This window comes from Lissotriton vulgaris, chromosome 4_1 (genome assembly GCF_964263255.1).
Source record: "Lissotriton vulgaris chromosome 4_1, aLisVul1.2, whole genome shotgun sequence".
Classification (NCBI taxonomy): Eukaryota; Metazoa; Chordata; class Amphibia; order Caudata; family Salamandridae; genus Lissotriton; species Lissotriton vulgaris.
The window spans coordinates 1,989,989,750-1,990,016,963 of NC_141691.1; the positions used below are offsets into that span (position 1 = coordinate 1,989,989,750).

General features: G+C 44.3%; 1 protein-coding gene across 1 annotated transcript in view; it reads right to left on the minus strand.

The window, feature by feature from the left end:
- The window catches only part of LOC147724808 (1-phosphatidylinositol 4,5-bisphosphate phosphodiesterase gamma-1-like), a 731,250-nt gene that overhangs the window by 286,954 nt on the left and 417,082 nt on the right, over window positions 1–27,214 (minus strand). The window contains exon 12 of the mRNA XM_086966316.1: window positions 25,030–25,115. Coding sequence (XP_086822442.1) covers window positions 25,030–25,115 — 86 coding nt within the window. The remainder of the gene's footprint in view (window positions 1–25,029; window positions 25,116–27,214) is intronic.

Sequence of the window (27,214 nt, forward strand, 5' to 3'; positions counted from 1 at the left end):
TGTAATGCGACCGGCTTCAGTCTTCATGCATGGCTGGATCACTTTATGAAATCATTGGCTGCTCATGAATGGAGTGTGGAATCTGCTTTGGTAAAGTGACTCAGGCTAGCGAGTCATTAAGCTCTGTTTTGTGGTGTGTCGCTGAGAAATGGGGCGTCAGGTACAAACCACTGTAAGATGGGAGGTGCTCATTATCAAGTCCATGTCAACGCATCTTTTTCTCAAGCCAGTCAAAGCTCAATCCTCCATCTTTAGACTATACCTCTCTTTATTAACGGTGCCTGGCAGCCATTTTGGTTCTGAGACCTTCTTTCCATCAAACAGGGAAGGAAAGAGTGAGCAGGCACTTTCTAACTTGCTCAGCAGTGGCAAGGTAACCCTCTGCTCAAGTGGCCACGTTATGATTCTAAAGGCCCAGTGGTACCTGGTAGAAGTGGGTGTCACACAATCGACCAGTAACCGAGGGTTCCTTCTGAGGCTGGGTGTTTTTCGGCTAAATCAATTGTAGGGCAGAAGAGAGCACTATTTCAGTTTCATTCTGTGCCACATGGAGGGGAACGTATTTAGAGAACCAGGCACTATAATTAACAGTTGGCTGGAATGCCAGAAACCGGTCCTCGGAAGCTTGTTTCCGGTCCAGGGAAGACATGGCTTGGCAGTTCGGGCTGGACTGTTCCCATGAGGCACAGGGTCAGACTGATTTGCATATAGCCATGTCTGAACTGGGGTGGCAGAGTGGGCTAAAGAACGGTGATGGATTAAACCCAGATCTTTTGACTGGGTGTGAGTGTTTGATTGCTTCAGATGCTCCGTCCATCACCACCCCCTTTTGTACCACTATAATTAACAGTACCTGTCTTTCAAAATTGCCTGAAATTATTTTTTGAGTTCTCTCTGGTGAGGTAAGCTGACTTCAGGCTGCATGATGGTCTGTGTTGCTTTAGTGTGGAAATGTTCTCCTTAGTTCAATGACCTTATTGTGTGACTTAGTTTAAAAACATTTTGTTTATGTCTTCGTTTTCCATGTTGGTATTTTGCAATTAGTTTTGGTTTTGTTTTCGAATGGGTTACTTTTAACAAGGAGCATATGTTTTTCATCCTTCCATCTAAACTCGTGTCTTGATCTGGATTAGGCAAAAACATCGGGCAGGTTAGGTGTCTAAGTATTGAAAGAGGATGTGTGCAAGCAATGTCGTTCAATACTTGACGCAACAATTAAGAAGCAAAATATAAAACAAAAGATCATGCTTGAAGTTCCCCTGGGGAAGGGATGGACGGTTAGTAATACTGTTTTCTAAATTTGTGCAATTCTTTATCAGTGGACGGTACCCGGCAGTTTGCATTCCTAAAATGTTAGTATGTTTCATTGATGATTTTTCTTTTATCAAACGAAACAGATCCATCACATTTCTAAGAATGGTAGGAACAGCTGGTAAATTTATAAATATTTTTGGGGAAAACAGATAGTCACTAAAAAAAGGAAAGGTAGAGGGGGGTCTATGGGTTGGTTTACCGACCTATATACCTCGAAACCCTATCAATATCAAAAAACATATAGGAGATATAAAGTCAAGATGTGTGTTGTACTAAAACTAAGAGCTAAACTGAGGCATGGAAAACACCAAAGATTACATGTGGCTGAAAAACTCCCATCAGACCACCATTATGGCGGAGTATCGTCACGTGGGATACGGATGGAGAATCCAAGTCTCACCCAGCCCATCAGCTGATGGTGTAGAGATGGATTGTAAGTGACCCTCTTGCCACAATGTATCAGTAGGTGGTGATGGTGTGCTAAGTATAAAAAGTGTGTACTAAAATTAACTACTGTAGCAGAAAATATGTTTAATAGGCACTGTTACAGTGTTAAGACTAAAATAACGCCCCATAGTGTGAAAATATGACTATGTAAAGGCGAAGTGACCACTCTGCACTTCGCCTTTACATAGTCATATTTTCACACTATGGGGCGTTATTTTAGTCTTAACACTGTAACAGTGCCTATTAAACATATTTTCTGCTACAGTAGTTCATTTTAGTACACACTCTTTATACTTAGTACACCATCACCACCTACTGATACATTGTGGCAAGAGGGTCACTTACAATCCATCTCTACACCATCACCTGATGGGCTGGGTGAGACTTGGATTTTCCATCCGTATCCCACGTCACGCTACTCCGCCATAATGGTGGTCTGATGGGAGTTTTTCAGCCACATGTAATCTTTGGTGTTTTCCATGCCTCAGTTTAGCTCTTAGTTTTAGTACAACACACATCTTGACTTTATATTTCCTTTATGTTTTTTGAAAACAGATAGTCACCTCCTGACTTGTGCCAGTTTTTCTATGCCTTCACTCACACAGTGAACATAATAAATATTTCTAGTAGAAAGAATTTGATTACACGAAGGCTAAAATACCTATTTTTATTTTTTATTTTTTAAAACCTTTATTTGTGAAATGCACAGTACACAGCGTCTGCCTACAACCCCTCGGGGCCGGCCGCTATGACATATAACGAAAGGATAAAAAAGGAAAAAAGGGGACAGTACGCCGTTAAAGCAATCTCTGAGCGTACATTATCGTGTGGAACATAGAACCATATCAAAAGGATAGAAAAGGTTTGATTTTATGATTTTGTCGAAGAAAAACAACAACACACAAACACATGGTATCATACTGGCAAGGGTCATAGGAGGGGGGGAAAGGGGAAAAGGAATAAGTATATAAAGGAACGCATCTGGCAAGGGGGGCGAGCATGAAGGAAGAAAGAACACAGATAATATGGAAAGCAGGAAACGGAACGTCAATCATAGGGAGGAGGGGAGAGGAGCCTCGTAGTCAAGTGGAGGGGAGCAAATATCTCCGCGGTACGAATTCCACTGAGCCCAGACCCTGGACCATTTCTTTGGACGCCCCCGTGCCTCATACACCGTTTTTTCTCGAAACATGCACCAGTCCATGTTCTCCTTCCAGGCACTGAGCAGCGATGGTCTGGCGGAGCCCCAGAGCTGAGCTATATCCCTCTTCACAACCATGTTGCCCAGAGTGACCCAAAACGTCTGAGCAGCATTACAGTCCGAAGGCTCCCACACATTAAGCAGGCAACGTCGTGCTTCAGGAAGGAGAGGGACTCCAGTAACACGTCCCATAACATCGTGCACTCTAGACCAGAAGGCCGAGACCATCGGACATTCCCACAAAACATGGAGAAAAGTACCATCCATACCGCACCCACGCCTACATCGTCCATCCGTTACTAATCCCATTCGCACCAGACGCATACCAGTCACATACACACGGTGGAGGATCTTCAGCTGGACAAAACAAAGTCAAGCCGGAATAGCCACCTCCTTCGGGGAGGACACAGCGGATTGCCAGTCCTCATCGTCTAGTTCAAGCCCGTCAGCTGTCCAAGAAGCACGAAGTTTCTCCAGCTGGTCAGCCCTGTTGTTAATGAGCTTCTTATATATTAAGGAAATCGTGATATCAGGGACAGGGCCGTCTAGGACACGGTCCTCCAGAGGGGAGGATTGCGGAATATCAGTACCGGGGGGAAAGACGGAGGACAAGGCATGTCGAACCTGCATTTATCGAAAGTGCTCCTTGTCATCAAGCCGGTATTCCAGTTTCAGGACTGCAAAGGACTTCACAGCGCCCCGTGCCCAAAGATCCTCCACCTTACTTATCCCAATCATGTCCCACTTATCAAACCCTTTCGTCTTCCAAAGGTTGCCCAATCGATCCGAATCATACAGTGGCGTCATACGCGTCAGCTTGCCACCCCAGCCCGTAGCCACAGTTGCATACCTCCAGGCCCGCACTGCACACTTCGTAGGACCCGTAAGGAGACGGATTGGTGACTTCGAGTACAAAGCCCTATTAAAGTTGCCACCGGGCAATAAAAATTTATCCAAGGCAAAGGCGGGAGCGGGATCCGATGAGTACGTTGCATGATTAATAGCGCTCAGGTGCGAGGCCCAATAATAGCGTCTGATATCTGGCAAAGCAATACCACCATCGTACCAGGAAAGGGTGAGCTTGGACAATGCAATATGGGCACGACCATCCCAGATTAGTTGTCGCTGTAAACTCTCGACCTCGCGAAAGTAGCGAGCAGGAACTGGGTCAAAGAAATTCTGCAAGGCGTAGAGAAATCGGGGGAGCGACATCATTTTAAAAAGCGCCGCTCGGCCCAATGGGGATAAGGGCAATTCACGCCACCGTCTCACATCTTGTTTGAGTCGGCGGAGCGGAGCGTACAAGTTTCGCTCATAGCGGACTGAAGAAACTGTAGAGACATAGATCCCCAAATACTTGAAGCCGTCTGCAGCCACCAAAATTGGGAACCTGCGTGACATAAACACAGGACTTGGTCCAGTTGATGACCAATCCAGAGTTCTTACCGAAGGATGTAAGAACGTCGAAGAGGACGTTCAAGGACTTTTGAGGGGAAGTGAAATAAAGAAGGATATCATCGGCATACAATGAGACGCGATCCTCTAGATCTGGCGCCCACCGGATCCCTTTAATCGAGGGTTCCCACCGGAGCCACGCCGCAAGGGGTTCAAGCGCCAGCGCGAATAAGAGCGGGGAAAGCGGACAGCCCTGACGGGTGCCGCGGCCTAACGGGAAGGGGTCAGAGCATCTACCATTTACCACAACCTGAGCCAGTGGTTGTTCATAGAGGAGCTTGACCCAGGCAATAAAGTTAGGACCAAAGCCAAACTTGGAGAGGGCCGCCCATAGATAGGGCCATTCGATGGTGTCGAAAGCCATAGTAGCGTCTAGAGAGGCCACCACCGCAGGCTCCGTGAGAGTTGCAGCTCTCGCGAGAACACCATGAAGCCTACGCAGGTTAAGGGCCGTGTTTCTGTGCGGTATGAAACCGGATTGATCCGGATGGATCAAGTCACAAATCACCTTCAACAACCGATTGGCCAGAACCGTGGCCAGGATTTTAGGTTCCGCGTTTAGCAGGGAAATGGGGCGGTAGGAGGTGCAGTGATCACGAGGCTTGCCATCCTTATAAATAGTAGCTAGGCGCTGCTCAAGTGGAAGGATTCCAGCCTCGGACGCATCAAGAAACATGTTGCGCAAATGGGCGGCCATCTTGTCCGGGCAAATTTTGTAAAGTTCGATGGGCAAACCATTCGGGCCCATCGCCTTACCTGAGCGTAAAGATCGGATAGCAAGGGCAATCTCATCCACCGTAAAGGGAGCCTCCAGAGCAAGGCCCTCTTCTTCCGAGACAGAAGGAAGAGCTATATCACGCAACAACAGCCTGGAATCAGCCTCATCACGATCACTCACCGGGGTATAAACCTTCCGGAAGTGGTCAACAAAGCAATCAACAATCTCGCCGGGGTCAGACACACTCTCACCAGATTCGCGAACAATAACAGGCACAACACGACTCGCTCTTTCAGCCTTATCCAGCCATGCCAGGAGTTTGCTGGCCTTGTCACCCACATCATACAGCCGGCCCAATTGATTCGCTCGCATCAACTTAGCAGCATCGGTAACACAAGCCTTGTAATCTGCCTGTTTCAGTTCCAGAGTGTGTAACAGCGCAGGTGTGTCGTCCCCACCCAGCTCACTTTCAAGCGCCGTGATTTCAGTCTCAAGGGCCAGAACGGCCTCCCTCTTAGCCCTCCGCTCAGCAGCAATGAGAGATAGTGCAGATCCCCGAATAACAGTTTTAAAGGCCTCCCAGAGAACCGTAGGGGAGGTGACCGAACCCACATTTTCATCACAGTAACAGTCAATAGCCTTCACCATATCTGAGCGGAGCCGGGGGTTCCGGAAGTGCCAGGGGGGAACAGGTGGAACTCTGTTACCAAGCAGACCACCCACAGAAATCCTAATCATCAAGGGGGAATGGTCCGAGATGCCCCGGGGGAGATGACGAACCTCCCGGACCAAGGATAGAGTAGAAGCCAGCATAAAGAAGTAATCTATACGAGAGAGGCTGCCATGTGCACCAGAGTGGAAGGTATACTGCATCAGGGCAGGGTGTAGCGAACGCCAAACATCCACCAGACCAAAAGTCTCAGCCATCTCATAGAGCCACATCTGGGATTGCGGCAAAACTCTATGGGGCAGCCGATCACATTCGCCAGACATAACAGAGTTAAAGTCTCCGCCCATGATCAGCAGACCATCAGGGAGACCAAGAAGAGTCTTGCCAAGATCGGCGTAGGTGGTAGCCTGCAGCCCCGGGGGAATATACACAACCACTAATACAATTGGCTTACCCTCCCATCTCCCGGAGACAGCAGCATACCGCCCCCGATCATCCAGGATAACATCATCAATCTCAAGGGCAAGGGAGGATTTCACCATTATACCCACTCCCCGGGACCCGGAGATGAAACCAGCGTGGGCGACCAGTCGATAGCCCCGACGGTCAAGAGCCTTACAGGCATTACCGATCAAGTGCGTCTCTTGAAGGAACACAACATCAGGGGCATGGCGCCTCAGAAACTGTAACACAATGCCACGTTTAATTCTGTCACCCAAACCGTTGACGTTCCAAGAAAGAACCTGCATCTCACCCCCCCATCCCAGAAAAAGCGACCCGATCCAACCCCCCCCACAACCACGAATCCAGAATATTTGCAATCAGTGACATACCATGAAAAAGGGAAAATAACAAAAAACATGAAACACAACCAAGTCCCCAAAAACCACCCCCCAACCAAGAACCCGTTACAACGCCCCCCACCCTGCACCCCTGCTGACTAAAAAGCCACCCCAAACTGCAGTGTGCCTGTCGCCCCATCTGATCTACACAAAGAACCCCCAGAGGAGGGAGGGAGAAATCACCCGCACCCGCACCACCACGGGCATAATCATAAAGCATACAATAAGGTTACTCTGTAGAGTTCATAGTCTCAAGTCGGACCTCTGGGGGCCCACGTTAATCCTGGGCCGTTGCACCACCTTCCGCACCACCAGGGCCTCCGCTCTCAGTGTCATCTTTCGGCAACGATTCCAACCAGTCACTAGCACGGTCCGGCTGATCGAAAAAATAAGCTCGTTCTCTGAACTCAATCCGCAAGCGAGCTGGAAACAACATGGCGTATTTCAGTCCCAGATCTCTCAGACGACGCTTCACTCCGAGGAACCCAGATCGTTGTCGTTGCACTTGGGGAGTGAAATCAGGATAGATAGAGACAGAGTTATTATCGTACTTCAACGGGCCGTGCTTACGAGCGGCCTGTAGGATAGCGTCTCTGTCCCGATAGTGAAACAGTCTAGCGATGATAGGCCTCGGCGGGCCTCCTGGCTTCACCTGACCCCCTGGGAAGCGATAGGCGCGCTCTACGGCAAAGAACTTGCTGAGTCCTGCAGGAGCGAGTTTAGCGACAATAAGTTCCTCGACCAGTAGATCGATCGAGGCAGCACCATTGTTTTCCGGCACTCCGACCAAGCGTATGTTGTTCCGCCTGGCCCTATTATCGTAGTCTTCCATGCGTTTAAGCAAGAGGTCGTGTGAGGAACGCAGATTTCCTATCTCGGATTGCGCCTCCGCCATGTCCGTCACCAAACTCGATGCCTTTAAGTCCAATGCCTTCACCCTCTCGTTCGTCTTGGCCAGGTCGGCTCGAATAAGAGTAACATCCACCGCCACCGTGTCTATCTTGGACACGATGGCTTCGTATTGCTGACTCATATCGGCCTTGAGTCCAGAAATGGCGGCCAAAAGGTCTTGAAGAGACACTTCAGAGGAAGACGACATGTCGGTCCTCGGGTCTTCCAAGCCAGCACTGGTAACACCGGGGGAGCCTCTCGGCTGGGTGTAGCGCTCGATCATATTGGACTGGATCGACCCCCCCCCGAGTAACAGTCTTCCTGCGTTTCTCCGCCTCAGGTTTTGTCGCCATGTTGCATTCAGCGTCGGCCGGAGACACCCAAGTGCAGCGGGACGGTGACAAGTCCCAAAACTCAAAAGTGTAGTTTTAGGAGAGGATGCCACAGGCCTCCTTGCCAGCCCAAAGAAGGAAAGCGTTCACCGTGAGAGTGGCAGGCCAAGACAAAGTAGGAGGTCCCAAGGAGTCAGAGACGAGAGGGCCGGAAACCGAAAGTGAAAGTGGCACACCACCGGTGGGCCAGATGCTAGGCAGCCGTTGTTGTTGCATTACAGCTCGGCCATAATAGGCAGTTGAGACCCCGGTTGCGTCTGGGGTTAGGCCAGAAAGTTGGAGACGATAGAAAAATGGTCCCCGAGGTCCGATTTCGACCAAAAAAGGATCGACAGCATCAGTGAGAGTAGCACTCCAAAAGCCTGTCGAAGTGACCAGGATATCTGCAGGATAGATAAAGAAGGGCGGCGCGGGTCTCGGGAGCTCTCTGCTCACGCGACCATCTTGGATGCCCGCGTAGCTCCTCCTCCTAAAATACCTATTTTGACGGGTATGCCCTAGCTCTGTTGTTACGCGTTACACAGTATTTACTACCCAGACAGCCTTCATATTGCTTTTTCATTAGAAAACCATAACTGTTTAAATGTCATTTAGGCAATCAATACCCTAGTAATTTGGCTTTACCAAGAGCGTCAGAGATTTCTGAATAAAAGTCTACAGGGAGTGGACACTGGACACCTATATAATGCTTGGTATACTGGTAATCATTACTACTTCCAGGGCAGTTTTGGAAAAAATAGGTTTAGAATATAGGACTATAAAATGCCTTTATGAGACTCTTTTTGTACTCACAATGTTGCACATGCCTCACATTGTTTTCTCATCACACTGATGTATCTAGTAATTGTTGTCCTGATGAACACCCACTAAACGAATAATCAACACAATAAGGGCCAAAACGTCGCCGTAAACTTGAAATGGATAACTGGATTTTTTAATTGTGATTATGACATTATTGAAATGTTACAATTTGCCTTAAATACAGTTATATTGTCACCTGGCTTTGTGCTTACAACAAAACTTGCATTCTATTTTCTCGGGTCCTGCACTAAATGCAAGCCCTGAGCCATTACACAATTTTGTGTAATGGAACACCGACCTTGTTGGTTATTGATGCAATATACCGACTAATTCGAGAATCATTCCAAAATGAGTGTGGATCGAGTTGACATTATTTGTTTACATTCATTATTTATGAGGAAGGTCTTTCCCCGGATATTTTACCAATTTAAAATTAGTTTTTCTGACCCCCAAAGTTACTGTTACAGATCAGTAAGTAACTTCTGGTTACTGGAAACTTTAAATAGCCCGCCATTATGAGTTGGATCCAGAGGGTCCACTAAGAAATGGGCAATAACTAACTGGTGGACTCAGATTTACTGCATCTGATTTTTAGGAATTCTGCATCCACGGACAAGCGGAAACTGTGTGGGAAACTGTAAAGGCCTGTTGTGTTCCCATATTACTAGTAACATCAATGGGCCTGATGAACACTTTTACCAGACCCATCGGTGAGTACGAGTAACTCGGATTTATAAAATCAGCCAGTCGGTTACTGCTCTTTAGCTATTCCTTCCGCTTACTGGCTTTGTAGCACATTCCAATGGATTTTTAAAACCGCCCTGAGGTGACAATGTAATCACACCACAAGACAACTCTATAAAGCTGCAGGTATGGAACTGGTGATCTTGGCCATAAAGCATACCATAGAACAACCAAGCACCAGTGTTGGGTTGATCTATGTGCTCACTGGCACTGGCGGACACTACAAATAATATAGCATATGACAAATGCAACAGTGTCCAGCAGATGGGGAGCTGGCAAGCTGCTGTTCTGTGTACAAGTAAGTCACTGCAAATGATGATAGTGAGACCCGTGGCACTTCAGCTCTCTAATTACATTTAGGAGTCCTGAAGTTAGGAGTCCTAACTTTACCTCTACTAAACTGAGAAAAACCCTATTTTTAAGACTTTTGGTATTCACAGAAGGCATTTAGGAGTCCTAAAGTTAGGAGTCCTAACTTTACTACTACTAAACTGATAATTTTAAGACTTTCGGTATTCATAGAAGGCATTTAGGAGTCCTAAAGTTAGGACTCCTAACTTCTGTGAATACCGAAATGAGTAAGTGCCTTCTGTGAATACCAAAGTGAGTAAGTGCGTTCTGTGAATACCAAAATGGTAGTAGGTTTAGGATTTTGTCTTAAGTTAGTTCTGTGAATCGGGCCCCAACTGTTGTACTTTTTTTTAACATGGCTATTTATTCTATGTTGAAAAATGCCTAGCTTGAAACGTGGGAAAGGCAAAAGCCTAAAACGTATTGTTTCTGGAGACTTCATCATTATGCAAATAAATACTTTAGAACAGTGTTTCCCAAACTGTGGGTCGCCAGCCAGTTTCTGGTGGGTCACAAAGGGAGCAATAAATAAAGATGCCTGTAGATTTTGTATTTATCTTGTCACATCTGCAATGCTTCTAAAACAGAGGCAAAATGTCAGGCTATGTCTTCTGACAGTTTGTTACTTATTCTTTTAACATGGGGATTGGAGTTTACTTTTCTTTCTCTGACTGTAAAGTGAAACAAGCTTTTTCAGTGAATTATGTGACAATGTTGCTGGGGTACAAGGAGTGTGAAAGAAAAGGCTGCAGGATGTCATTTTTTGAAACACAACACAAATAAAACAAGCATTTACAATGCAATGGTCTCGGCATTGTTAAAGTAAGAGCTATTGGCATTGCTCGTGACATTTTTTATTTATGTTTTTGTTTTTAAAACATATATATAAATGGCATTGTCATTTACAATGCCAATAGCTTAATCTCTCGCAAATGCGAGACCTATTGCATTTGCACCCACACAAAGCCACCCACACACACATACAGAGCCACCCACACAGAGCCACCCACAGTCATTCACATTGAGCCACACACACACACACACAGAGCCACCCTCACACACACACACACACACAGAGCCACCCTCACACACACACACACACAGCCACCCTCACACAGAAGGAGCCACCCTCACACAGACAGAGCCACCCTCACACAGACAGAGCCACCCTCACACAGAGTCACACACACACAGAGCCACACAGAGGCAAGTAAAAAAACGAACAGCAGCAGGGAACAGAGGCAAGAAATAACAAGGGCAGCTCCCCCCAGATACAGAAACGTATTCCCAGGTGCTTTGTGAGTTTGTAACCGCCTGCCCCACCTACAGGGCAAATTGACCTAAAAAAAACAGGCAGTCTCACCCCAAGGAGGATGGAAGCAAAAGAAACTAGGAGTGCGGGATTTGGAATGAAGACCAAGGAATGAGGGATGCAGAATGAGGAACTAGGAGTGAGGGATGCGGCATGAGGACCAAGGAATGAGGGATGCGGCATGAGGACCAAGGAATGAGGGATGCGGCATGAGGAACTAGGAGTGAGGGATGCGGAATGAGTACCTAGGAGTGAGGGATGCGGAATGAGTACCTAGGAGTGAGGGATGCGGAATGAGGAACTAGGAGTGAGGGATGAGGAACTAGGAGTGAGGGATGCGGAACTAGGAGTGAGGGATGCGGAATGAGGAACTAGGAGTAAGGGATGCGGAATGAGGAACTAGGAGTGAGGGATGAGGAATGAGGACCAAAGAATGATGAATGTGGAATGAAGAACCAGAAGTGAGGCATGCGGATTGAGGAACCAGAAGTGAGTGATGTGGAATGAGGAACTAGGAGTGAGGGATGAGGACCAAGAAATGAGGGAAGCGGAATGAGGAACTAGGAGTGAGGGATGCAGAATGAAGAACCAGAAGTGATGGATGTGGAATGAAGAAATGCTGGCATTGATGCTGTGCCTACATGGGCTCTTCTGGCATGACATGAAGCCTGGGCCAGACAGAGGACCCGCTGAATCTCAGTGATTTTGCATGCACAAGGTGTAATTTCCGCCTTGTGTGTCACTCCCCCTTTTGTAAACATTTGCCCTAGAGGGAGCGCCTCGAGTTTAAATCTGATGGAAGACACTACTCTCTGCCCTTGGTGACGTGGCATATTTCTTTAGTGTTGCGCTAACACCGCATTTAAAAATAATATTAGTAAGTACGACGCTGCACAATTCTCTCCCGATTGCTCGGCGCAGCACCCAGTATTTTCATGCAGCACTACGTTGCATGGTATTTTTAATAACTGTGGGACTTTTTCAGGGTGTGGAGACAAGGAAATGGCTGAATTGAGCTGAAAAAGCAGAACTTAAAAAAAAGTTATAAAATTGTGATGAATCGGGTCTCCTCAATGTCTTTGACTTGTTTACTGCCAGTAGAGCGGGATTACTTGGGCCTTATTTGGAGAGATATGTAATGTGACGTGTAATCGGAGTACCGTATATATTACCGTTTATACACACACCGAGCGCGCATCTTGAGCCCTTTGCAGGCCTCTGGTATCCACTGCTTCCTGCTCGGCAATTGCCCTAAGAAATAGCACTCAATTTAATGGAAGAGAATTAACTCACCTTAAAAGACGAAAGGCTAAATTAGTTTTGTGAAAATTCAATTTGTTATCCTCAGATAAAAGTAGATGTCAGCAGCAAACGTTTATTTTAACATAAAATGTGAATGGATTTGCTGGAAGGTAAATTCTAAACATAATTTTGCTGCTTTCTTTTTTATCGTACCTCGCAACAAAATAAGGTTATTTATGGACATTTGTTTTTTTTTTTTTGCAAAGAAAATGCAGGGCACAACTCTTTGTCCTATGACCTATGCTATCCGTTAATTGTATCATATATGCAACGTTTTGGTGGGTCGCTAGGAGAGAAACTTGTAATCTTTTCCTCAAAACCACTATAAAAAAAATATCAAAACATGTCGAATTAGCAAGGCACCGTTATCGGTGAATTGAGTGATTTGGCAAAATCTACAGTAAAATAACCCTTATGACAGTGACATAATTTTGTAAAGAGTAAATGTGAAGAATGTTCAAAAAAAATGATGTAGAGAGAATTCAGTCCAAGGGCATTGGAGCGTTTTTGCATGAGCACCAATTATTTTGCTTGTAGATTAGGTGAGTTGCCCAGAATCACAGGATGTTGAATCGACGCCGAGACTCGAAGCGCCCAAGTCTGCAGCTGTGGCTATAAGACATTCCCTATGCTTAGGGAGACTCCTGGTGCGAGGCTTGGGGAGGCTGGCGTCTTTGAGGGAGACAATGGGCTCTCTGGGGTGATCGGGGCTCCCTGTGATGAAGGGGTTGTTTATTACCAGGGCTGCCTAGTCTTGATTCCCCCTCAGGCCTCGTATACCCTAGCTTTTCTCTCTTCATCTGACCATTGCAGGTTCTTTTCCATCCGCATTCTCCCTCTGTATTTGCCTAACCAACATTCAAAGGATGGACTGCTCAGCAGGCCCCGCTGGGTGTCAAGCCATTGCACTGTGCTGAATACAGGTGTCTGCGGCACATGCATTCGCCCACTGAGCAGTCCTACCCAGGTACAGCTTTGTAACCGCTAAACCTTGAGGTGATTGTCTGTGCGGGGGCAGAGGGGGCGTCCGTGAAACAGCATCTGAGGCTCATTTGCATAATGTTTTCGTCCTACGACACATTACTTCAGATTACAGCGTTAGCCATTTATTTCCAGACGGTGGTGGGTCGCTAAGAGAAATTGTAATCTAATGATTGTTTTCCTCAAAACCATGATTTAAAAAAAATCAGGTTTTGGGAAAACTGATTTTAAAGAATGTATTACATACATTATATAATGTATTTAACGCATAAAACACGTCGAATTAGCCAGGTACCCCGTTATCAGTGAATTGAGTGATTTCGCAAAATGTGCAGTAAAATAACCCTTAATACAGTTACATCATTTTGTGACGAGTGCATTTGAAGATTTTTTTTTATTGTTGCATTTTTATGTAGAGCGAACTCAGTCCAAGGGCATTGGAGCGTTTTGCATGAACACCAATTGTTTTGCTTCTATGCACGAGATTAGGTGAGTTGCCCAGAATCACAGGATCGACGCCGAGACTCGCAGCTCCCAAGTCTGCAGCTGTGGCTATAAGACATTCCCTATTTTAGGGAGACGCCTGGTGCGAGACTTGGGGAGGCTGGAGGTTTTCTGAGGGAGACAGGGGGCTCTCTGGGGAGATCGGGGCTCCCTGCGAGACATCTCGGGGCGGGGGAAGCCACTCTACCTGAGCCAGGGGTGCGTTTTTATCACGGCACAAATAGGGAATCTGCAAAGGATGCAAACTGCAGTGCTGAGAGACTGCGCGAATCAAATAAAAAATGTAGTGGCAGCATTTGCCTTGCATTGCAGATAAAAAAGGAAAATGAATCACAGCGCACACCGGGTACACACTGCTCTGAAAGAGCACGCCGACAACTGCACGACATTATCGCAGTGTGCACTTGAATTACAATGTACAACAAAATACTAGTGATGCGCACAGATACGTAACCCCAGCATGGCAAGACGACAGTAGCTGACAACTAATCGTGCCCGTCTGCAGACTTTGCAGATGCTGTACCTGGAACTACAAAGACAGAGCGAAGATGATCAGCTGTGTAAAGCACAAAGACAATTCCTACGCAGCGGCTGTAGTACAGATTTGTCACCATGCAAATGCACAGTATCCCCACCGAGTACACGTAGCAAATGTAAAACAATGGCAATGTACAAACTTTGCCCTGCAGACGTACGTTATGGTACTTTGAGTGTTTATATGCATTATAGCTACAGCAAAAATTCAAGATGCAGAGGCCTGGCAGGGCTCACAGACAACAACTGCACGGTATAGGTCCTGCAACTGACATTAGATATATAGTTCACGCACACTGTAAACGCACAATTACTGAAAAGAAAACAAACACAGGTTTTGCCGAAACACAAAACGCGCAACCATACACAGCCAATGTAAACACTGTCACAACGCCGCTTGGTCAGATGCACAATCCTAACAACCCACAAAGAGTAGAAGCCTAGCAAGGCACACCCAGTCGTTGCTCCTCAATTAAATTAGCTGCTCTCTCGCATACCATATAGACTGTGTTACGAACGTGTGTGTAATGAAGGTCTGATAAGCTGCGCGGATGTACAATGTTGACTTGCGGGCAGCTAAACTGCCCTGAAGCCTTCACACTAATCAACCTACAGGGTCCATACAACTGCACTGCTGGCCTTCCCGCAGAGAATCACTACCCCGAACTGACCTCCCGAACCCAGTCATTTGGCCATCAGCTGCCGTGCAAACCCTACCTTCCCAGCAGCTGAATCCTGCAGTGACGGTACAAGAAGCTAGTAGAAGGGCACGGCTGCAAATCCCAAACCCTAAGTGACACAAACTACCTGGCCCAGAGATACAAAATCCATTTGGTGAATTAGAGAATCCTTGTCTTGGAACTATTACGAGGTCAGTACCTGAGTCTTAGCATCGCGCGAAGAAAGCTAAAGACGTCATCAACAATGAAGGAAACTAGACCGAATATGCTACTTATCGTACGCTTAAAAGGGCCAAGAGGACTGCCGTGTTAGATGGGGAAACTGTTGTATGGGGTCTTTCCACTTTCCGATGAATGCAAGCAATTTTCCCGATTGCGAGTCGATGAACGGGAACGATTAGTACAAGCAAGACAGAACAAGTCTATTAAGTTAGGTGGGCGGGGGTGGGCTCTTTTTTTGTGGGGAGTTCGGGCTTTTATTTGGTTTAGGTCTGAGCCGAACTAATGCTTCTTGGTTAATGAGATGAGGGGCGGGGCTTAAAAAAAGAGAGCAAAACGCCCCCGAATCGCGTCAAGGCGGGGCCTGAACTGAGTGACGCTCCTCTCCTCCAATGGCTGGCCAGCATTTACGAGGCCAGCCAATGAAGAAGAGGGGCGTGTTCACGCACCCTACTACACAACATAAGATTTCGGCTACGCCCACTGCTTACGCAGTGCGACAGTAGCCTCAACCTAAAAACTGTAAATGAACTGTACACATATTTCAGAATATATCTACAACTAGGAAAGCAAAAAATGAATCACTTTCTTTGTAATTCTGAAGTGTGATCAAAACAAAGATTTTAATTGGCTTAAAACAAAACAAGACAATTTTACTTGGTGATACGCAAATAATAAATATTCACTGAAACCCAATTTCTCCACATTATCATTTGGGTGCTATATGGTTTTATCGGTAAAACTGCATGTCTGTACAAAGTTAGTGGCCATTTCAAAGGAAAATGTGCTGTCTGTAAATGACAGTGCGCTCCAGCACGATGCTTTAGTAATATATTTGTGACAGTGTGCTCCACATTGCACCACCAGCTACATAATTCACCCTTATAACTCTCCTGCTGAATACATTTACTACACTTTGCGTGAAGCTAGAATTGTTCATTATCCCAAATATAACATTGATGTCAGCATTCCCACTCTGAAAATTGTTCTAACACCACAGGTGCAAAGGTGCTGAACTATGTCCGTAAGTCCAGTTTTAAAAAAACCCTTGCAAGTATTCTTAAGCAAGACTCCGGATAAACCTTCCAGTATGTTTGGCCACTGTGTTTTTTACTTTACAAAGCCATTTCAACAGAGGACCTGCTCACTATACGTGATCATACACAAACATCCCACTTATGTATAACTTTCACATATATTGAGAAATATGGAAGCTGCTGACTTTAGATCTGGGGATCCGGGTTCAAGTCCCAGTGTTGGCTCTGGAAAATCCCTTAATTTCAGGTGCTTAACAAAAAATGTATCTGACCTTATGTAATGTTATCTGGTGCTCATGTAAAGCGCTCCAATGCCCTTGGGCTGTAAATGTGTTATATAAAATGACAAAATATATATGTATATCCCAAAATGCACCCCATGGCTTTGTTGTAACACAAAAATGGATATGGAGCCTTACCTCATACTCTGCTGAAGAAGGAGTCTTTCAAATGTGCTTAAATCATTGGTATCAACACCCAGATTTTTCAGAAGCATTGTCATTTTAGTGAACATATGCCACAGGCTAGCACCCTAATCTGAAAAGTTTTCCAGCTCCAGTTCAGTTCATCATCTGCCACTTTTACAGACATATCAATATTGTGGCCATAGTCCGATAAAGATATATCGAAAGGTGTGGTGTAGGTCGTGACATTAATAAACAATTGCTGTTAGAGAGGCATGCAAAAAACTGCAAAGTAGTTTGTTTATTCACAACATTTTAAAAGATTGTCTACTATGAAATTTAAAAGATCTCCCTCACCACATGTTCATTAAAGCTATGTGAGCCGCGAATGTTTGTCGTTCTATAAAATGGCTCATGTTTCTTAAAGGTATGGGCAGCACTGCATTAGAAATCTGAAAAAATCTGAAAAATCTTCCCTTTGTTTGAAAAAAGAATGATTTTATTGGTCGCAGTGTTAATTGATATTGTTTAGAGTATAAAAGAAAGCATGTGTTACAGCCATATCAAGTGCACTGTACAACAGAATCTTTGTGTGCAGACCCTCGTGTTTGGTAGCATGTTTAACCTGAGACACCTAGGAATGCAAGCTAGTACAAGTCACTGCTACAAGTTGTTTCCTGTGAGTTTAACATGTACATGTGTTGGAAACCTGCTTTTCTAGGTGCATCTGCACCCATGTCTAGGTAAACTGAGCTAATTACTATATGGTAAAGTAGTAATTGTGTTACACTTCTGTCATGACGCAGACATCTACAGTGCATGGAGTTCTGACCTCAAAGCAGAGAGGATGGGCAGCTGGAGCCCCTGATACAATGGGGAACTTGAAAGTTTATGTTTCTTCATTGTCTCTACTGCTGCTATTGAAAACACATTTGGCCCAGGAGTACTGTATCTTTCTTTTTGCGACATAAGCAATTTTATATTTATTGCACAACCTCTCAAGACAGCTTTCAAGGCTTGTGCAAGAAATAAAAGCCTTATACAAATGCCTGGACGCCCTAAAGTATTAGTTATGAACCTTTGGTAGCATTCTTTCAGATGGCTATAATCGATCCAGCTGATTCTTTATGGAAACCCTCTCTCAAACTGGATCTGTAAATGTTCCTGAAGTATTATGTCATTGGCACCAGGTGGCACTGTACACTGCCACCCTTGGTCACCAGTTATAGGGTTTGGCGTGAGCCATTGACATCACTTTCACCTCAATCTTTTCTGCACCCTTTTAGAGTCTGAGTATATGTAGGGCGGAGCCAAATAAAAATGACAGCCACCACGAGGGGGTGATACGATGGAGTAGTGGTGACAAGAAAACTGGTGGCATCATTACCATCAGCGACAATGTTACCAGACATAACTTATTCTCCAAAGGGGTATTGACACTTGCAGATTCCTTATATGAACAGTATCGAATCAACTCTAAAGGAGTAAGACAGAGGCTCAGTCCGTCAAACTGTACAAGATGCTTTGGAACACCGCTCTTCCAAATTGGGACTGAGCGCTGTCTTGCTAGCAGTGCTTAGCAAGGGGAGAGGGAAGGCTTATCGTCTATCCTGAACTAACTCAGCGCAACATAAAGAGGAATATTGCAACTACCATTGCAGGACTCAGGGACTCAGTCCTTGTATCCTCGTATCCTGAATATTAAAAAAATAAGATATAAGGGAGAAGGTTAGGGGTACCCTGAGCCCCTGGACCATGTTGGGGGTGCCAGAAGGACCCACCTTTGAGGTCAAAGTAAAACAAAGGTTTTATTTTTGGGGTGCTGCAATCCTGAATCTGAACTCTTGCAGCAGTCCAGGGCCCATGCAGGCTCTCGCAAAAGTCCTAATAAATTGGGAAATCAATTTTTTTTTAAAAGCGAAAGGAAGGTGCAGGGCTGACAGACCTGGAGTTGTACTACTTAGCAGCGCAACTACAGTATGCCGCAGAGTGGTGCGAAGAGGATAATAATTGGAAACAACGATAACAGAGGAGCTGTTGGGACGAAAAACCAAGACACAGCACACTGATGCGGGGTAGAGCAGTACCTGCACACTGCCCATTCATAATTAAGAATGTTGCCATAGCTTGGGCAACAAATGTGACTACATTGTTGGTCTTTGTTTTGTTTTTATGCTGCATATTGAAAATCAATGAAACATGTTATTAAAAAAAAAAAGGAAGCCGCCAAAGCATGGTATGTCACAGTCAAGAGGATAATGAACACCCCTCCCCCTTTCTCTACATCTCTGAATGTATGGTGCCTGCAGCCCTTCCGTGCCATTTAAAATGCGTTGTCAGTTACTCGGTGGAAGGGGGGTGGTTGCACCACACTGGGTGACCTCAACATTGGGGAGTCTTTTTTACAGTTGAAGAAGCCCAAGCTAGCTTTGGGGTAGGAGTGGGGCATTTTCCACAATATACAAAAATAGCAAACCCTCTCAGGGAAGTCTGGACAGACTTCCCGGACACACCTCAGATGACCACAGTACAAGAAACCCTGCTACAATTGGGATATACCGCTCATGCTGTTTCGAACCTTTACAGCGCACTGAAAAGGGACAGACTCAAACGTGTCCCTTTAGGAGAGGGCATGGGTGGGATACTGATTTAGACGCACCACTCACAGACACGGTGAGGAACTCAACCCCAGGCAGGTCCAATCCATATCTAGCCACACCAGTTCGAAAGAAGTGCACTTTCACATAGTGCATCGTTTATATTTGGTCCCCTCACAACTGCAAGGAATATTTCCAGCTAGTTCACCAGGATGCCCAGATGGGGGAGGAGGAAGCTGATTTGCTCAATAGGACATGAGCTGTGCTGTACTGCTTGAATATTGGCCTGGGGCAGTAGATAGGCTTTGACACATCGTTAATCTTGGGCTGGAACGCAGTGTATGACATTGCTTATTGAATCTTGTCCCTCTGCCCCGGAAATCACGATTGCAGTGCAAGTTCACCTTTTTGGGACTGGTATTGGTGAAACACCAAATCACTATCTCATGGACATGCTTGCAGGCCCCAGGGTTGAGAGCATGGCAGAAAGATGTTCAAGAGTGTTCAAAAGTGGAGGCAATACTATTAAAAATGGTCCGCACAGACGAGAAAGTGGTTGTGGATCTGCAGGACTGGTTTGAAATGTTAGACAGCTGAATGGGGGAATTAGACAATGACCACGGGACTCAGAGCGATGGAGCAGATGATGAGGCTCAATATGTTCGCAATATTGCTGGGGACGAAGAGTTGGGCGTTGAGAAATGCTGCTGTGGCCAGTGTTGAAGGCTCTGCTTTGTGTATTACATCCCGCTGTTGTTTCATGTGGCCCTTCTTATACAGTAAATGCATAAATAACTTTCTTTCAAAAAGTAAGGGGTTTGTGTCCATTCGCGTTGGAGGGGTTGGCCTGCTGTGGAGAGTTGAGTGTGGAGCCTGACAATAGACCAGGCTCTTCAGCCAACCCCCACTGTGCAAAGGCCAAGCGCAGGGGGAGTTGGGCGGGGGAGGGGTTGTGAGTAGGGCCCGACCACAGACCAGACCCTGCGGCTAACCTCATGTCACACACTGTTAGGATAGTTACGTATGGTAATAACATTTTACTTTAAAGTGACATTATACTTATGTGTGGTATGACAATATTATCTCACTTTATATTAAAATAAATCTTAGTTTAAAATGTTATATATAAATATTACACTTAAACTGACATTTTCAACCAACTATAGAATTAATTTAACGTTTTTTTTCTGAGATATATATATATATTACCTACTGGCGGTCGCCAGTAGGTATATATAGTTAGGATTTTTTCTCTATGGGATTTTTGAAAATTCTATGTCTAATAACTTTGGCGTTTGTGGACGGAATTGGCTGAAATTTTCAGGAAAATGGAACATTTTGTTTCTGAGCAGCACCTGACAATTTGGGGGGGTTTCATCAAGGGGGGGCCGAGAAAAAAGGGGGGTCCCAAAACACGTTTTTCCCATGTTAATTTGCATAGGGCGGTTGGCCTCACTTTTAGCTTGAACGGCTGAATGGATTTGCACGAAACTTGGCAAAATTGTAGGGACTGTTAGCCCGATGTGCCTTTGCTAGGTCTCAATATATGTGCTCCAGTGGATTTTGAGTAATTTAGGTTCAAAAAAAGATATATATCTGGGCGGAGCCTAACCACACATCTGATCTGATTGGCTGTCAGCACTTCATCCAAGAAGTGTTGGCAGCCATCTTGGGACTAATATACATGATAGCACCTCATTAAAAAGCATTGTAGTTAATAGAGGGTTTTAGGACTTTAGTTACATTATAAATCATTTGTTGATGGTACCATACTCGTTTTAGGAATTGTGGTGGGTTCTAAGGTGATTTTACCATGTGAAAAAACCTTCTGCTGTGATATCATGAATATTGTTTGAAAGAAAACTAATATCTCATGATTTTCCCACAGTGGTTTGGAAGGGGATCTATAAGCTAAACTGAAAGCATATTTATTCTGTAAATTCACATTATCTTTCTCAGTCATGTGAAAATGAAGTCTGACATTCTCAGTAAAACATGTACATCCAACAAGGACAGAGACTGTCAGTTGATTCCTTTGTGTTCTACTGCAGCCTCCTAGAGTGTTCTAAAGAACAACTAGAGCGCTAACAGTCCTACTTATTACAAAGGTATGGCACACCTGAAGCCATCTTGATTGGAATAAAGTGGGAACTCTTAAAACATTTAATTTAAAAAGAAACAGCATGAGGGGGTATATTTTGCCATAGAAAGTATGATTAGTGCTGCAGAATGAAAAATTAGGGCACATTTTGAGTGACTTCTCAAACCCTCTTCAATTTCATTAAAAAATTCTGACATACAGTCTCACAAGATGGCCACCAGAGACAAAAGAGCCTAAATGTAGCCCAAATATCACCCAGATGTACCCCAAGTATAGCCCAATGACAGAATGTCCCAGAGTGTTCTAAAGAACAACTAGAGCGCTAACAGTCTTACTTATGACAAAAGTATGGCACACCAGAAGCCATCTTGATTGGAATGAAGTGGTAAGTCTGAAAACACTCAATTTAAAAAGGAACAACATGAGGGGGTTAATTTTGCCATAGAAAGTATGATTAGTGCTTCAGAAAGAAAAATTAGGGATCATTTTGAGTGACTTCTCAAATCCTCTTCTATTTCATTAAAAAAATTCTGACATGCAGACTGAAACATGCACTTTGAATACCAGCAGCAGACGTCCCTGGTGAGCAGTAGCTTTACTACAGTGATCTAATGTGCAACTAGAGTGCTAACATTCAGAATCTATGGCAAATGTGTGACACATCTGAATGCCTTCTTGATGGAACCAAAGTAAACAAGCATTGAAAATGCAATAGATCTCGCCCTCGTTTAAGTTAAAGCCATTCTGTTTGTAATGAGGTGGCTTTTTAGCTTTGCTTTTATTAGTGTTTTTTCAACTTTCATGTAAATAACATGCATCTGTATGCATATAAGTATATGCATGCATGCATTTATGTTTGTATTTATATAGATATACAGATGATATATGTTTATATATGTATGTATATATATATATTCACTGAAAAAACCATAGGCTATAGACCATATATAGTTAGGAATTAGCATTTACAAAACCTTGAAAATTCACTGAAAAAACCATAGGTTATAGACCATATATAGTTAGGAATTAGCATTTACAAAACCTTGAAAAAACCATAGGTTATAGACCATATATAGTTAGGAATTCGCATTTACAAAACCTTATTTTACTCACACAAAGCCATTGAAATTCCATATATAGTTAGTTGCACTAACTATATATCGCGCACCCGCAATCCACTGCTGATGATGTCACATATTACATCATTCATGACATGGTCAGTGACATCACTGATGACATACCAACAACAAAAAATACAGAGTTCCCCGGGTAAAGTCAACTAAATGACTAGCAACACGCCCTGGACACGCCCACCTGATGCCCGCGCTTCCCGGTCTTAACTTGAGGCTGCGGGACTGTGCGGCTTCACCGGCTGTCCTGATATATAGTTAGTGCAACTAACTATATATGGAATTTCAATGGTTTTGTGTGAGTAAAATAAGGTTTTGTAAATGCGAATTCCTAACTATATATGGTCTATAACCTATGGTTTTTTCAGTGAATATATATATATATACATATATTTATATTTCACTTTTCCAGCTCAGTGTGGATTGCACTATGCTAATCATATGCTTAAAAACTCTGCTAGGACAATAGGCATTTGAGGTGAGCCGAGTGTTCCATAGAAAGGAGCTGCTTGCCACCTAAAATCTGGGACCTACCTAGAGTTCTCTAATTTTTTTGTATAATTTAAGAAGCACTCTGACCCTGAAAGGTATTGCTTTGACTTTGCTGGGTGGGCTCCCTTGTGTCAGTACAAAGCTATGTCTCTCTGATGAGCTCTAATAAGAGCCAAACATATGTGTCAGGAAATCTTTGTATTAATTCCAGGATGGCAAGGATATTATTTTACTAATCCAAAGCAGTAATGCCATGCCTGGAGAAGCAGAAGGCTTATCAACGTGGCATGGATGGCACTAGTTAATCCTATGCTTAAAGACTTTGATGAAAAAAATGACAAAGGACTTTGTCACTTTAGTAGCTCATCGAGGGTGGCAGTATGCTAATCCTATGCTTAAAAACTCTGCTAGAAAAAAACAGACATTTGAGGTGAGAAGTTTTAAACTGTCGGTGATATTGTAGAGTGTTTCATAAGGAGCTCCTCTCGACGTAAAAGTAAAAGAGAGAGAGAGCGTGTGAGTGTGTCTGCATGCGTGTATGTGCATGCGTGTATGTGTGTGTTTAACCCCCCATCAGGTGCCCTTTAAATACACTCCCGTTTCTGGCTAGTAATGAGTAAACAAAATCCAGTCTTAACCTAATGCAAGTTCATCTCAGAGTCCTAAATGCATGATTGGACATAAGGCATGACCTGAGGATCACACGTTAGAATCCCAAGAATGTGAACTCAGTACGTTATCCTCCTAAGATTGTAAATGCAGTCTCACTAAACTCAGTAATGAAACCTATTATATACAGTGCCTAGAAACAAAAAAACAATAAATACTCGATTGTAACGCGCTACATAAAAAGGTGGACTAATGGCTTCCTAGATTGGGAACTTCTAATTCCCAGCCTAGCACCACGACCTGCTTCTGGGACAAGATCCAGAAGTGATGGAGAGTCCAACAAGTCATTTGTAATCTAAACCTGATGGTCTAGCATAGTTATGAGAATCATGTTGTGGTTACTGCAAACAGATCTGACAAGAATGGACCTAAACGAGGTTCTGGAACTTTGCTTTTTCAGGGAGGTCATGGAGGGTTGTCTGTTGCTAAGTGAGCAGGCCCTACAAAATGGGAAAACAGGACTGCCCGAGAGGCATGAGAAACATCCGAATCCAAGCACTAGAGAATAAAGCACTATATAACTTTTTTTGATTTGAGATGGAATGGTAAAGCAATATTCTCTCTCTATAGGTCACTGGTTATCAATGAAGTGATTAAGCTGCTTAAAATGAAGAGGAGGAGGTATATGGATGGAGTAGCAGAAAACTAGTTTTGAGACAACTACATTCAAAACAGCTATAAGCAGAGAATTTACTATACTCAAGTGACTTTATACAAAATGAAAGTTACCAGATTGGAGTTCAGAACAAGACTAAATAGCTTTGAAATATAAATAGGGTCTGCTTAATGAGAAAGGAACAACACAACAGCACCCAGAGATCAAGACCTATACGGTATGCTCTAGAGGCAGAGTGAAGCTTGGCATGTGATCACGCAGGGAATCAAACAGGTGAGTTTTTGTGAGGTTTCAGACGGCTGATCCTTCAGCGGCTAATCCTCTGTGAAAGGAAACATGCATATGAAGCTCACACTTACCATGTGAAGAGTGAACACATTTATACTTAAATTGGTCTAACTGTGTCAAAGCTGTCTTTGGATCAGCTAAAATAGCTGGCCATTACTAAGGAAGACCAGGCCCTGGGAAGTAGGTCCTAGACTGAACAGATGTTGAAGAGTCTTGGCATCCTGTAGTAGATCATCATGAAATCATAACAACAGTGAATAATTATTTCAAATCGAGATTTTAGTAAGTTCAGGCAGACTGTATCAATGTTTGCGCACAACCCCAGAGGTGTACTCACACTCTATGCATCGGCAACCCATTCTCAGGCAGCGGGCGTAGGCTTCCAGCGATGATTCACTTGAGAACTGGTCCCCAGTTAAATACCTTCAAACAAAAACAGCAAAGAAAGATAAGCAGCAAATGTGGCATGTCACTATCTTTTCATAAACAAATTCATAACTTCTTGCACATACAGCATCATTCCCTAAATTCAGCGCTGGGTTCTTTTGCTGCTTCTCTTGCTTTCCTTTTCTGGGATTTCCTACTGTTCATCGAGTTTCTCAGTGTACTTTAATATTTCTCCATGGCTGACGTCACCTTATTTGTACCTAGAATGCAATACTATGCTATTCTGGTTAACATCAGTCTTTATCCTAAGATGCAGCCAAAACAGGGCATTACTTTATTATCTTCTTGAGCGTAAAATATTTATTTTAGGATGTTTTGATATGGGCACTTATGAAACCTTTAACTGAAGTTCTCATCACCTTAAGACTTTGATCCCAAGGGAAATGTCCCTCAGATGTACTTAGCCTGTGAGGCTAATGTTTTTTAAGTTAAATACCTCTGTTAGCCAACAGCTTTTACAATGCCACTATTTCCAGTAGGTGTCCACATACTAACACTACTTCCCATATTCACCTATCTACCCAAGATTTTAGACTAACCATCAGAAGAAACTATTAATACTCTGCTGGGGGTAATCATTAGCCCAAACTAAGCATTTCATAAAAGGTTTGGCAATAAAAACTTTCAATATGTTTTCCAATGCAGATCAAAGTCCCCTGAAGAAAACGTTATTTGCCTAAGTCTTATTTCTTCAACATGGGTATTCTTCATTACATTTGTAAACATAGATTATCACCATCTATGTGGGGAATGTGTGAAAAATCTTTTTAATCAAAGAGAAAACATTTTTATACAAAATTATATTTTGCACTTTACTTATTTGCAAAAATACATTGTTGCTTTTTTGGATTTTTACATCACTCCAATTTAAACTGAAAAAAGGCTTGCGTAGGTATTGTGACGAAACAGTAAACTTTAATTCCTCCCTTTGAAAGACAAAAGTGAGAGAAATAGGAGTAGATGGACAACAGTCTCATTAGACCCTAAAGTTAATGCAGCAGGCTGCTCCAGGGTCCTGAAATGCAGTGCAGTGCCTGTAAGCCGCAGTTTCCTTTATCAGTCACGTTAATGGAAAGATCTTTACCACTATCACCTTATCCTTTCTCCTAGTATGCTACTGGAATATTGCATTTAGAATATCGTCCTGTCAAAATATTCTGGATGCAGCACAGACACAGAAATGCTACGTTTGTGGATGATTTTAGTTTTATGTTTTTATAATAGTATTTGTAGAGCGCAACAGCTATCTCAAGCAACCTGGCCACCCTACCCCCCTCCTATGTGGCCTTACGTGCCGACCGCCCAGCAGGCAGGGCTGGTGGTGGGGTCGCCTTAATCGCTCGGTCGGAATTGAACTTTCAATCACTTCCCTTTTCCCCTATCCCCCCTGCTGACTTTTTGGTAGTCCGTTCTCTTTTATCCTCCCCTCCTATTACTTGCCTCTTAATGTACCGCCCTCCTCAGCCCTCACCCTCATTCCTACCGGCATTTCAAGACCTGTTGGCCAACTTGGTGGTCAACTACGCCTCGGTCTTGGTGCTGGGAGACTTCAATTATTGGCCCTCAGACCCACATGAGTGTACGGCCTCTAAAGAATTCACAGAATCTCTCCTGTCTCTCAACTTTGCTCCGCATATAACTGTCCCTACTCACTCCCATGGACATATACTCGACCAGGTCTGGTCCCTCAACCTCCCAGTGGCTTCGGCGGCAGTCTCTCCCTGCCCCTGGTCTGACCATGCCCTTATTTCCCTTTCCATCCTCCGCAACCCGACATCAAAAACTCCGCATGCCAAAAACACCTGGGCGCGGAACTGGAACAGACTGGACTTTCCCTCCCTGACCTCCCTGCTTCGTAACTCCACTCCCACCCTCTCCGGCTTATCATCTACCTCTCAAGCCAAGGCCATAAACACCTGGCTGGCTGGTGGTTGTGACTCAGTGGCTCCCTTACCTCGCATTTCCATCCGTCGACCTAAGGATTCCAACAGATGGTTTAACGACCACCTAAAAGAGCTTAAACTGAGCGCCCGACGGGTGGAGAGGCAATGGAGGAAAAATTACTGTCCTTTATC